At 46.7% G+C, this 13,145-nt stretch overlaps 2 protein-coding genes across 2 annotated transcripts in view; one reads left to right on the forward strand and one right to left on the reverse strand.

Moving 5' to 3' along the window:
• Positions 1–2,943: 2,943 nt before the first annotated feature.
• Positions 2,944–9,515, reverse strand: Lsm3 (LSM3 homolog, U6 small nuclear RNA and mRNA degradation associated). The gene is made up of 4 exons (XM_085840287.1): positions 9,396–9,515; positions 8,446–8,556; positions 5,912–6,007; positions 2,944–3,325 (listed from the first exon to the last, which is right to left on the reverse strand). The coding sequence occupies exons 1-4, from the start codon at positions 9,414–9,416 to the stop codon at positions 3,245–3,247; spliced, it is 309 nt and encodes a 102-aa protein (XP_085696413.1). The 5' UTR covers positions 9,417–9,515; the 3' UTR covers positions 2,944–3,244.
• Positions 9,516–9,584: 69 nt separating this feature from the next.
• The window catches only part of Xpc (XPC complex subunit, DNA damage recognition and repair factor), a 33,012-nt gene continuing 29,451 nt past the window's right edge, over positions 9,585–13,145 (forward strand). Inside the window, exon 1 of the mRNA XM_085840286.1 lies at positions 9,585–9,768. Within this exon, the coding sequence (XP_085696412.1) occupies positions 9,675–9,768 (94 nt within the window). The 5' untranslated portion in view covers positions 9,585–9,674. The remainder of the gene's footprint in view (positions 9,769–13,145) is intronic.

Raw genomic sequence — 13,145 nt, forward strand, 5'->3', positions numbered from 1 at the left:
GAATCCCTCAGGGGTAATCAATATCAGAAACCACAGTGGGGCATGCTGTATCCACACCCATGAAACTTAAACTTCAGCCAAGAAAATAAGAATCGACATGCTCTGTTTGAGTGGAGCAACAGGCCTGCAGGAGTTGAAAACATCGGGCCTTGTAGTCCTCATTTCTTGGTGTTTTCCATGTAAACTGATGCCTGGCTAGGTGCCCGCAGCTGGTGCCTGCTGGTAGTCTCAGGCACATGGTGGCAGAAGATGGCTGAGGGGTGAAAGGGAGGTAAGCCTTGCTGAGTTGTGGGGACCCCAGTATTGAAGAATGATGTCCACAGCTTGCCTCTCCAAAGTACCACTGGCCCCTTCTGCCTGCAATGCATCGCATAGCACTGCAGGCCTGGTATCATTTAATCTTCACCCATTCAGCATTGCTGGAGGACAAGCTGTTGGCCAGGCCTCAGCCTGGGGTTGTGAAAACAAGCAGTCACTTGTCTGATGGGATTGTGTTCAACTCTTAAGTTCTCAGAAGCAGAGGAGCCAATACCTATGCCCGGCTTAGGAACCCCACCCAGTGCTGCAGCAGGACTCTACAGGTAACCCCCCCCCCCCCCCCGGGTCCTGCTGCCACCATGCTGCCCAGTCTGTTACTGAACAAACCTAAGCTTTGCCCACCTTGATTTCTTGAGGCTCCAGAGCTTCCGATGAGATGTCACAGCAATAGCCTGAGGTGTCCCAAGAAATCTGCCACTACTAATTTCAGCAACTTGAACTGACTTATCTATAGAACAGGCCTTCTTTGCCTCTGGCAGTGTCTCCTTATTTTGGCTGCCAATGAGAGAGGTGGGGAGCATCCTGCTCAGGCCCGGCTCACTGAAGCCTCCATTCTCACAGCTGGATGAACAGCCTATGGTTGAACACAAGATGTTTGAATCTGCCATAGGGAAGTGCTTGCCCTGAGCTCAATAAAGAGCCAAGTAACAGGGCTACCTACAGTGCTTACTTTCCTTAAACAACAGAAATTCTCTGCATCTGAGGCAAGCCAGGGTGGCTTCTTTGTTTCCAGTGAGGTGTGTGTGTGTGTTCATCACAGGTAAGCTTTGCTCACTGCTAGTAGCTGCTCACAGGATGGGACAGCAGTGACCAAGTATTACCCCTGAAGAGTAAATTAGAGGTCATGGGAATTATGGCTGACACCTCATATTGGGGCAGATCTTTGAAATTTACTGCTTAAAACTGTCACTTGTAGCTAATGATTATAGATGAACATCAGTCAAGTTACTTGGATTTCAAATAAAGCACATTGCGAAGATAGCTTGGTATTTTCCGTCTTTGTGAGAAGCAGTCACCATTCCGAATTATCTTTCATGAAATAACCAACCCAGGAATGAAGGTGTGGCATTTGCTATGCCCATCTAGTTGACGAGAAGCAACTCACAGAAGGGTTTGCTTTGGCTTACACTTTGAGGGCACATTACCCAGGTAGGGAAGGCACTGTGGGGGGAGGCTCAGCTGTGATGGCAGGAGCATGGTGCACTTGTTTACATCTGGGGGGGTTCAGGAAGCAGACAGAACAGGATACAGGGTTGGACTATAAAACCTTAAGGCCACCCCTCAATTACCCCAAAAGGTTTCATAGCTTCCCAAACAGCAGCACCAGCTGGGGGCCAAGCACTGAAATACCCAAGGCTTTGGCGGACAGTCCATATTGTAACCATCACAGACGGTGTGCTACAGAAACCACTCTTACTAATTCCAGCAAGCATGGCATATCCAGGTGAGTGTTCTCTGACCATAAGACTAGGACATCCTTGCTAGGAACCCTTTGCCATAAGGCCTAGACAGTACCACTTCAAACCAATAGTGGTAGCCCTGGTATGGGGGTCAGCGGCAGGAGGTCTGCTTGAGTCCCAAACCTGAAGAAGCTGCCAACCTTACAAACCTGTTTGCTCCTTTTAAGACTGTGGGACTTCTGAGGACTATGATAGAGGCTTTGCCAGAGGCATGCTAGTCGGTGAGTTAGTTTAGGGCCAATGCTGCTAGAATTTGGCTAAGCTGTCTACTCAGGGAGGGGATCTCAAGGAATGACTACTTGACACAGTCAAAATCCCCAGACCTACGTTTCCCACAGTGAACAGGACATCACCCAGCACAGCTAAAGCCTAAAGACAGCGTCAGGGTGGTCAGGGCCAAGGGAGGGTTCTGCCCCACCTACTCACTGAAGACCAAACTTCTATCAGCTCAGTCACACTTGTTTTTCTCTTCTCTAACTTGTAGGAACAGGTACAATAATGAAAACAGAGCCTCTTCAACATAACGTCGGCTCAGAGCACATGAGCAAACTGCACTTGACAGTGGATTAACGAACTCAGCACATTTATAGACATGTCCCCCAGTGTGGCTGTCTACAGTTTTTTTGTGGTGCTGGGGACCACGGCTCTAACACATCCAGGCTGAGGGCCACAGCCCTAGCTCTATTTTCTCTATTTCACAACAGGGTAACCACCAAGTGTTGGCCCTGTGTTCTTGTGATTCTATGTGAAACGTAGGCTGGCTGAAGCCGGAATGGAAGTAGCTTTGTTCTCACTGCTTCCTGCTCAGACTCTCCATGTCCTTGTCACTGGCGGCCTATGAGCCAGGATTGGAAAACAGTTTCTTCAGAGTCACACAAGTCATGTTTTGCATTTACCCAGTAGGTTGACAGCTGGGGTCATGTGCCTCCCTTGTCTAGTTCTTACTGGGTGCTACCTGAGCTTTTGGGGCCCCTAAGACAGGTAAGGATATCTGCAATGCCCTCCCACCCCAGAATTGCTGGAACAGCACTCCCTCAGATAAGGGCAGGGCAGACTGGCCACTCTCCTTCCTCACACCCAACATGATGCCCTAGACATTGGAGACGCACTGAACACACCTGGTAAAAACTTGAGAATCCATAAGACACATTAAAAAAAAAAGTAATAAAAAAGGAAACATCAAATTTAATTTAAAGAAAAACAACCTGAAAGTAACTGCAAGAACAACGGGCAAACCAACTCCTGAAAAGAGCAAGGCGGTCACACTGACTGAAGGGCTGGAGAAAGGGGCAGGTCATTTAGCTGGAGAGCTTGTGAGTTGCTTGCAAATGAACTTCTTTGAGGGTAGAGGGATCCTCGGGTCATTTCTGACTATCAGGATTCGTGTGAGCATCTCTCTCTGGGAGTGTCCTGTACATCTCAAGAGGCAAAGTCTCCACTTTCCTACACAGGATCCATCTTTTGTCTCAGCCAACTCTCAATGGAGGGGCGACTAGAACGACACCATCTCCCCGGACGAAGAGCATAGGGATGTTTCGTTTTGTGGACTGGAGGAGAACAAAAGGGAAAAGCAGGATCAGGTTAAGCAGTCTGAGTGAGTGCCTGTTTCCTGGGTGACTGCAGCAGGGACTACTGCTGAGCACCGAGACCCACTCTTCTCTTGCTGTGTACTGCTAGAGTGCACTTTCCAGGCTTCTTTGTGACCAGACCCGGACACAAGGTAGATGGGTTTTGTGTTATTTTTTTGAGATGGGGTCTGTCTTGCTGTGTAGCCCATGTTAGTCTGAAATTCCTAATCCCTATACCTCTCACACCTCAACCACAAGTGCTGGGATTATTATTAAGATTTATTTTCACTGTGTGTGTGTGTAAGTGACATTTCTGGCACTTGGGTTCTTGTATGTACATGATACACATGAACTCAGATGCACACATACACATAAAAATTAGATAAATAAATGTAAAATAAAAACAAGTCAGACATTATGGCTCATGACTGTAATGCTAGCATGAAGAAGGCTAAGGCAGGCAGGTCACCATGAATTCAAGTACAACTCAGCTACATGGCACATTTCAAAATTGCCTGTGTTATAAGTAAAGACTGTCCCAAAATACATGTTAAAAGGAGAAAAGAAGAAGCAAGTGCTCTTGGCCTCTGAGCCGCCTCTCCAGCCTAGGTGCTGGGATTGCAGAATTTTGCCACTATGTCTGGTTTTGAACTGACTGGGGGAGAGGGTGCTGAGGATTGAATTCTTCCACATTCTAAGCAAATGCTTTACTACTGAGTTACATCCTCAGCTATGGCTGAATTTTAGCCATGGATTTCAAGAGTGACTTCCTTTGAGTGTCAATGGGTAGTCACTGTTTTACCAATGGATGGACCCTGTACACTGAGATCTCAAGGAACAGGAGGGTAGAAGTCTAATGTCCCCAACTTAGCACTATGCTGACTGTAGACCAGGCCTCAGCCTCCAGAGAGCCCAGTCATCACACCTGCTTCTGTGTACTCCTGGGGTGCAAATGGGGAACACAATTTCTAAGGCTTTAGCTCAGTGGTCAGGCTTTGGGCAGTCAACAAACATGGTGCATCTGGAGTCGTCACTAAGCCTTGGCAAAATGTTAGCAGAACCTGGAGCCAAAAACCTCCTGAGCCTATAGACTGTGAAGACGAAGGCTGGAAAAAGCCAAATGTTAATAAGTGCTCTGGTGTGACAGATACATTCAACAGGGAAGTACAAAAATGAGATCAGGCAAGAACTGGCTAGTTATCAGGAAGACAAAAAGAAACAACGGCAGATGCTTTTAAGCCTAACTATGTAAGTACAAAAGAAGCTGTGATGAATAAGCTTTTCAGTTAACACCACTCTGTCCTCAGGCAGAGACCATGCAGCTGCTGAAGGGTAGGGTTAGTCAGGGCGGTCTGATCGAGATGCTGTCTCCTTGGTTTCCAACAGGTCTGTAATTATGTGAGGACTGGTGCTTTAGGATGAGGGTCAAGACGGTTCTGCTACAAAGAGGCCATCATCAAGAGCAACCTGTCAGTTAACCACACTGTGGGCTATACGGTGAAGGAAGGGGATGAACATGATAGACAGCAGGAAAAGTGGGCTGGAGCCAAAACACTTTAGCAATCAACAAGAGCAATACTCTAACTGTGGTGGACTGAGAACCAAAAATACGGGGCAACCACTTTCTGTCTTCCTATTAGCTAGTTGGTCTCAATCCAGTCACTCAGGAGTTAATTATAAACACCATGAGGGGAAAACTCTGGGAATCCTAGTGGTCTGTAGGCCCCTTCCTGTTTTGGAAATGTTCCTGTTCATTAGTTAGGTCAGCTGAGAGAGGGCAAAACATACAACGGGCCAAGGGGAGGCTGCTGTCTGGTTTCCCATCTCAAAGGTAACGAGCGATATAAGACAGCAATGTCGTGTTCTCCACAGTGCTGCATGATAAGGACTGTAGATACTACCTACAGCACGTCTGTCCTGCCTCTGTGTGTAGTCAAGGCACATGACACATTCTTAGAGACCATGAAGAGATGCTCAGCAGTTGAGAGCATTGGCCACTCTTCCTGAGAACCCAGGTTCAATTCCCAGCATTCACAGGGTGGCTCATGACTGTTTATAACTCTAATTCCAAGCAATCTGATGACCTCCTCTGGTCTCCTTGGACACCAGGCATGCACATGGTACACAGACATACACAGACATCCAGACACATAAAATAAATTTTAAATTTAAATTTAAAAAGAAAAGAAACTATTGTATTTGTGGGCTTGGTGTGGTGGCACAAGCTTTTAATCCCAGTACTCATGAGGCAAAGGCTCAGACCAACTCAGCTGACTGGAAAGGGCACTGTCAAACTCTTGAGCTGCCTCTAGGCTGTGCAGTGTGTGCCAGGTTCCAGCTTTGTGAGCTGTCACCCATGTTGAGGCAGGCTTTAGTGATACAGCTGTCTTTAAGATCAGTGTTAAAAACAGGTTGTGTGACTCCAAAAACCCTTGCATTTTAGTTATACAATCTATTAATCGTTCCTAAGTAGGTGCCAGAACATAATGGGCTTTCCACAAATATGTGTTAAGCTGTTGCATGTTGAGAACTGGCATTGTCAAAGCAAAGACTTGCAGGACTCACTTTATATATCTCTTCATATGTCTCCTCATCAATCTCTATCGTTGTCACAGTTTCTTCTACATCTCCCAGGATCATATTTAAATGTTGATCATAAGCCTGAAGTGGGAGGGTGAGATTTGAGAAACAAGGAACATGGCTTAAAAGATACAAGTGGATTATAAGTAACAGGTTCAATACTTACACCCAAAATTTTACATGCAAATAACAAACACTCCCTCTGTGCTAGCCTATCATGTCTTTACAAGCTATTCCCAGTGACAATACTGCTTATGATAAAAAGTGAGGCCACCCAATGTAACCCAAGAATACTTAAGTACCGCCTTCACTTGTTACCCAAGGTGATCCCACCATTCACAATAGTTTATTATGAAAAAACAGCAAATTCTGTCAGACTTCTTTCGAGATACTAAGCAGCATAAAGTCCTCTCACTTGCTGTGTGATAGAAGCATGGTTCTCAAGCAAGGACACATTTGATGCTCACAACAAAACAGGTGCAGCAAAATTTGACCCATTTTTGTGGACATGGGTATGTGTGTGTGGTGTACATGTGTACTACATGTTTACATGTGTGTGAATGCCAGAGGTTGAAGCTGAATGCCTTCCTCAGTTGCTCCCCACATAATGTGTTAAGATAGTGCCTCTCAGGTGAACACAAGAGCTTGCTGACTGTCTAGCTAGCCAGCTTGCTCTGGTGTTTCCACAGGTGCTGGGGAGCTAAACTCTAGTCCTAACACTTTACCCACCAACCATCTGTCCCACCTCCACTTTGCCCATTTATAACGTATCCAGAATTTAACGTGCTTTGGCATCTGTGGGCTCAGTCAGGAAGGATTGCAACCGCAGTGTTCAGTGCAATCTCCAAAGTTCATTCCTTTTACTAAATGGCAAACCTCCTGGGGCTTGTTCAGAACCCACTACATGTTCTTCTAACAAAGTGCTAAGCACTTTTGCCTGCTCATATCAAGATTAAAAATAGCCTAACAGCCACACTGGGAAAGAACTGCTTGGCAGCTACACAAATGAGCAACTCATCTGGAGAGCAGGGAGGAAACAGAAAGCTGGGCCGTTACTGCAGAGGTAAGAGCTGCAGACACCAAGTTAGAGGCGACAGTCTGGCCTGGGTATCATTCCGTGCACCAGAGTGCCATGCAATTTAGCATCATCCCACATTTCTCACCAAACTGACACCGCTGTTCCCACAAGGCTAGCTTGTAGATCAATTCTTTATCCTTGGGTTTCATGAAAGAACTATGAATTTCTAAGACTGAGATTGAAGTGCGATAGCCTGGTCCCCTACAGTGGCTCTGTCACTGTCAGTAGAGGGTTGTTTCTAATTTCTAAGCCTGAACTAAAAGACTTATTTCAATTCCTGTTGTAAACAAACAGCCCTGAGGGAAGTAACAAGAGGAGACAAAACCTTAAGTACACAATGATGCTACTTCAAGGGACCAATTCCTCAGACATTATAAATGTGCACAAGCAATATCTGTGAAAGTACCCATTGCAGTTTTAGAGCTGGGGGCGGGGGGGGGTGGTGGTGGTGGTGGTGGGGGAGTGACTGAAGCCTGACACAGAATCCTGTATCCTGTGGCGTTGTGTCAGCTGTGTAATCATCCCACACAAAAACCATTTGAAAAAAGTGTGTACTTACGAGACAAGGTTTCACTATGTAGGCCAGACTGGCCTCAAATATATGATCGTCCTGCCTTGGTCCTCTAAGTACTGGAACTATGGCACATGCCTCCGTTCCTCACTAGGCTCCCCTTCAGACACAGATGGCATATACGCACGCAGAAAAGATGCGGACGACTATGCAGCCAACTTTGAACAGTGGTCAGACATAGAGAAAAATGGAACTTCGCCTTTAATTTTACCCATTTCTATGAAGTTTTTTTTTTTTTTTTTTTTGGTAGTGCTAGGGTAGGGGCTTTGCTGCATGCTAGGCAAACTATCTCTAGCCTGCTATTTCTTTTCATGACAAAACAGAGCTTTATATGTCAAAAGCTAAAATACCCTATCCAATAACTTTTAAAAATCCAGGACAATACCAAGAATGAAGAGCATGTCTGTAATCCCAGCTCTCAGGAGAGAGGCAGGGGGAGCTGGAGTTTGAAGCTAGCCAGGTTTTCTAGTATGACCTTGTCTAAACCCAAGAGAACAAACAAGTTTATTCATAAATAAGCAGAAGACAAAACTGAAGGAAACGAAAGTGTTCTCTATGGTTGGAGAGATGCTCAAGCTAAGAGCACTGGATTCCTGAACAGGACCTGAGTCTGGCTCCCAGCAACAGCATCAGGCAGCTCACAACAGTCTGTAACTCTAGCTCCAGGGGATCAGACGCCTTGTTCTGGTCTCACAGGAGTCCCATCCCTCTCTAAAAAACCATTCTGGTTAAGGAAAACATATTTTAAAAGTAAATAGACGGATTTTCCAACTCCCAAAAGAAATTCAAAAAAGTAAGTTTACGCTGCGGTTCTAATTTGTAAGGAGGTAGGATGCAGCCTCTGGCTCTGAGATGTTTTAACAGACTTACGTGTAGTCTGCCTCGAAGCTCTCGGTCATTTCTCATTTTCACATAAATTCGCTCATCCAGGCTGAGCCTGATCAGATCCAGGGGCTCCTCTACGGTATTGGTGGTCTGTTGCTGCGGAAAGGCGAAGGCTTACTCATAGGATACAGAGGCTGTGTGGTGTTTCAATCACTGGTCAGCCGCGAGAGCAGCATGTGGGTGCTAGTACACAACCAGGGTTGTCTCCAAGAGCAGCAAGCGCGCTTATCTGCCAAGCCACCTCTCCAGCCCCAATAAATCCCCATTAAGGAACTTACATTCTAGTTGTGGAAGAAACACTTTAAATAAATACATATTTAAAACAACATGCTCTGGAGAGAAACACAGTAGGGTAGCACGTACATACATACGTGTGTGTGTGTGTAGGGGCTGTGTGTGCATGTGAGGGTGTGAAAGTCATTTCGGTGGCCAAGGTACACCACTACCTAAGAAATAGGGAAGGGTAGGTGCAGAGGCCCTTAGGCCCTTCTGTTGGCCTGTGTACCAGATCTTTGCTTGTTTTCTTCATACTCCATCTCTAGCAGTTTCTCCATCTCCTAGACCTGCACCTTTCCTCTGACCTCCCCTCGTAATTCACTCCAAGGGAGCCACTGCCTGTGTCCCCGGTGCTCACTCGGATTGCTAAGCTGGTGTCCTGCTACGACCTCCCGCTTTCTGTCGGAATCCCGACAGCTAGCTCCCAGAGATGGGCATCTCCAGCCGCCTGCATTCATTCTACAGAGAATGGGCGACGACGAGCAAGATGGGCAGACGGGCGGGTTGAGAAACTCTGGGCCTACGGAGGTTTCAGGAGCAGGCCCGGCTACGGAAGGCCGTGGTGACTCGGGAAAAAAAGAAAAGGGCCATCCCACGGGAAGCGGGAAAAAGCGAGAAGCGAAAGCATTTCCTCTTCGAACGCCTCAGGTCAAACTTACCTGATCTACGTCGTCCGCCATGTTTCAAACGCTGCGCCCTTTCCACCTCTCGCGGGAACAAGAACTCAGAAACCTTAGGCCGCCACGCACTGAAGGCGAACTATATTATTTTTGTCCCTTCGCGCCCTCGTAGTTTGCATGGGGGCGGGGCTTCCGTCGAGGGCGTGGTCTTACCCTGGGCTGGGGGCGCGGCCAGGCGTGGCCCGCCTCCGGGCGGGGCGGGCACGCGGAGACCTGCGGCGTCCTGCCTGGTAGTCCGGAGGAACGCCTCTGGCTAGCATGGCCCCAAAGCGCACCGCAGACGGAAGGCGGCGGAAGCGCGGCCAGGAGACCGAGGACAACAAAGTAGCCCGGCAGGAGGAGAGCGATGCGGGTGAGAGGTCGAGTCTGCAACATGCTAGGCAGTGGTGGCGGAGGCTGGTGCGGGGGGCGGAGCGGATCTGCGCCTGTGGCAAGGTCTCCACGGCCGGATGCGCGGCGCCCCCGAGGGACTCTATCAGCCTTAAACCCCTCTGTTAACCATTAGAGCCAAGTTCAGCTTCTTAGCAAGTGTTGAAGGCCGAGCAGCAGAAAGCTTCGCAGTTACCAGGTGTCTCAAGGAGACCCCAAAACCAAGACGGATCTAGACTCTGTAGTGCGTGCGAGATCTCCAAATTCCCGACTGCCATCCAGTGTAACTCCAGCTCCGAGTTTAGGATGTGCTTTGTTGCTGCTTTGTTTTTCCGGACAAGGTTTCTCTGTGTAGCCCTGGCTGTTCTGCAATTTGCTTTGTAGACCAGGTTGGCCTCAAACTCAGAGATCCACCTGTCTCTGCCTCCCTAGAGCTAGGATTAACCCGTGTGCGCCACTGCGCCCTGGCTAGAATGCGCTTCTTACCTAGATCTTGAACAAAGCAAAACTTCCATCTCTTAAACAAATCCATCCTCCAATTGTTCCATTTCAATAAATCACCCCCTTTTAAACATACCTGTTAAGACACACCTTTTCTTAACTGCCAGTTCGGCAGCAAGTCCAGTCAGCTTCGGAACCAATAAAATCTGTACCTAATTCTCTTAATTTTATAGCTGGAGATCCTGTCCATAGTTGAGTAAGTGAAATTCATGTTGCTTCTTTTCTGGCTTCCTCTCATCTGTCTGCCTCAGGTCATCATCTAGCAGCCAAACGGATGTGGAACAACAAAACCTCATGCCTCTGTCTTCTTATCTAAAACCCCCTCAGACTTGTGTTCTCCAACTATAGCATCTTCCTTACTTAGCTGGTTTCCTACAGGATTTAGAGGCTGTCACAATTCTGTCTCCTTTCCAGATATTCTTGTTTTTATTTCTTCCTGTTTATTTTAAATAGCAGGCTGGCCTAGAAATCTGGATCTTTCCGTTTCAGATATTCTTATTTTGATTTTTTTCCTGTTTATTTAAACAGCAGGCTGGCCTAGAAGTCTGACTTCCGGTCTCATCCTCCTGATCACAGGGATTGCAGATGCCTGGTTTTTAGTGGTCTTCTTTCTGCTCTTTAGATGTGCTGTATATTTATCTGGAGGCTCACCTTTGGTGTTTCTTTGGCTTAGAATGTTCATCATGGCTATTTGATGGGGCTAATTTCTTCTCTGCTTCAGATCTAAGACACTCCATGATCATCTTAAGGTAGTCATTCCTGGGAACCCACTACCACAGAATCCCAGTTACTGCCCTGTCAACCTCTTACTCTTCAGTGATCTTTTTATCTGATTGTCTGAGGAAAATGTAACCTTCATAGAACCATTTCCCTCAATATCCTGTTTTGTTCTTCCTCTTTTTTTCTTTCCCTGAAAAAAAATTCTACTTATCTTTTATTTTATGGGTATGGGTGTTTGCCTGCATGCATGTCAGTGCACCGTGTGTGAGTTGTGCCTGCAGAGGCTAGATGAGGTGTTGGATCCCCCAGAACTGGATTTGGTATCTGCAGTGTGGGTTCTGGGAATTGAACCTGGGTTCTCTTGAAGAGGCAGCAAGTGCTCTTAACGGCTGAGCCATCTCTTTCACCTGGCCAAAACATTTTAAAATGTGTAAAATGCATGCTGCGAGAGAAGGGAGAACTAGACCTTTTAAAGTAACTAGGTAGAAAGCAGGACTCGTTCAGTGACCCTTACCCCACCCACCCTGTGCCGCCCACCGCCCTGGAATCTGATTACATAGAGGTCATAGCTTCACCGTCCACTAGGAGATGCTGATATTTGCTAAGCTTCAGAGGAGCTGGCTTACTCCACGCTTAAGCTTCAGCTTATTCATTGGCTTATTGCTTCTTGAGTGTCTGCTAGGAGGTTAGGTAGCTTCTACACATCGGATTTGAAGAGCATCCCTGTGCATGCAGAGGAAGATGAGGCTTGGCACCTTTTGTCCTTGGTTGGCAACAAAGAGCATCATACCTTGCTGCTGAGTGGGTGGCTCCTCTTCATTTTTCCCCCCTCTATGTTATCTTCATTGGGAAATTTATTAATTTCTTTATTATTTATTCAGAGATTCCCAGCCATTGCCCTAAGTCCTGGGAATATACTAGTAAATGAAGCAGGCAGAGTTCCTGCTGGTAGGATGCTGAGATTCTTGGGGAAGGCAAGTTGGGTGAACATGACAAGATTTTAAAAAGAGAGAATGAAAAGCAAATTCACATGGTGGTGAGTAAATCTGGTTGCTCTAATCAGACTGCCACCAGTATAAGGAAGAAGCTGTCAGTACCCCGTATTATAACCAGTTACTATGTTAATTTTGAGCTCTTCATAAGGAGTTCGGTGGTATGGGGGTGGGGTAGGTAAGTATTCTTATGCAGAGAAAACAGGATGCTGAAAGACTCATGGCTAGACTCAGAATGAAGAGGTGAGTGCTGGGACTTGAGGTGACTGAAGGGCAAGGATCTCAGCCTGGAGATCATGCTAAGGAATTTGAATTCATCCTAAGGGTCTTGGGAGAAGGTGCTTGCCCTTAAGTCTCAGTAGCTGAATGAGCAAGCCACAGTGGTAATTCTTGAACTGTTGACGTGACATTGAGTTCAAGGAGACTGGTTAGGCATGTTAGATAGCTCTCAGGATTAGAAACTTATCTGGATATTGTTTGAGAGGCTTCCTTCCCCCGTTGTGTCCTGCAGAAAATAAACACAGCGAAGAATACTGAAAAGCCACCTGCTTCTGTCTTCTAGTGATTACCACTGCAGGGTGATGGGCGATTTCCTTGCTGTGTATTCCATACTCAGCAAAAACAACACATCATGTTGAACATCATATCATGCCATGATCCTTTATTTTAATAATGATTTAATTAAATCAGGCATGGAGGTGCACCCTTAATCCCCGCACTGAGAAGGCAGAGGCAGGTGGATCTCTATGAATTCACAGCCAGCCTGGTCTCCATAGTGAGTTCCAGGCCAGTCACGGCTACACAGGAAGACTCTGCCTTAATAACAACACAGTGTTATATATCATAGGGTGATTTAATCATTTCACGGCAGGCTATTCAGGGTTGTTTGGTTTGGCTTGGCATAGTTTATTTTTTTGAGACAGAATCTTGCTTTGTAGCCCAGGCTGGCCTATAACTTTTGGGAATCATGTTTTCTCATTCCCCTGGTGCTTGGCTCACAGGCGAATACCACCAGGCTCCCCTGGGTAGGCAGAGTTTGGATACTTCAAGTGTGCCGGGTAGTATCAAATCGACACAAGCTAAAGTCATGGGAGAGGAGGGAACCTCAATTAAGTGTCTGCATAAGATCCAGTCGTAGGCAGACTTG

Source organism: Mus caroli, unplaced genomic scaffold (assembly GCF_978045245.1).
Source record: "Mus caroli unplaced genomic scaffold, Mus_caroli_1 scaffold_7, whole genome shotgun sequence".
Taxonomy (NCBI): Eukaryota; Metazoa; Chordata; class Mammalia; order Rodentia; family Muridae; genus Mus; species Mus caroli.

What these genes read in the sequence shown, in the direction of transcription:
- Lsm3 (XM_085840287.1), bottom strand. Translation starts at nt 9,416, where the DNA reads ATGGCGGACGACGTAGATCAG. An exon ending in TGGCGGACGACGTAGATCAG is followed by an intron (nt 8,557 to 9,395) that starts GTAAGTTTGACC and finishes GCCTTTCCGCAG; the next exon opens with CAACAGACCACCAATACCGT. An exon ending in AGCTTCGAGGCAGACTACAC is followed by an intron (nt 6,008 to 8,445) that starts GTAAGTCTGTTA and finishes CTCCCACTTCAG; the next exon opens with GCTTATGATCAACATTTAAA.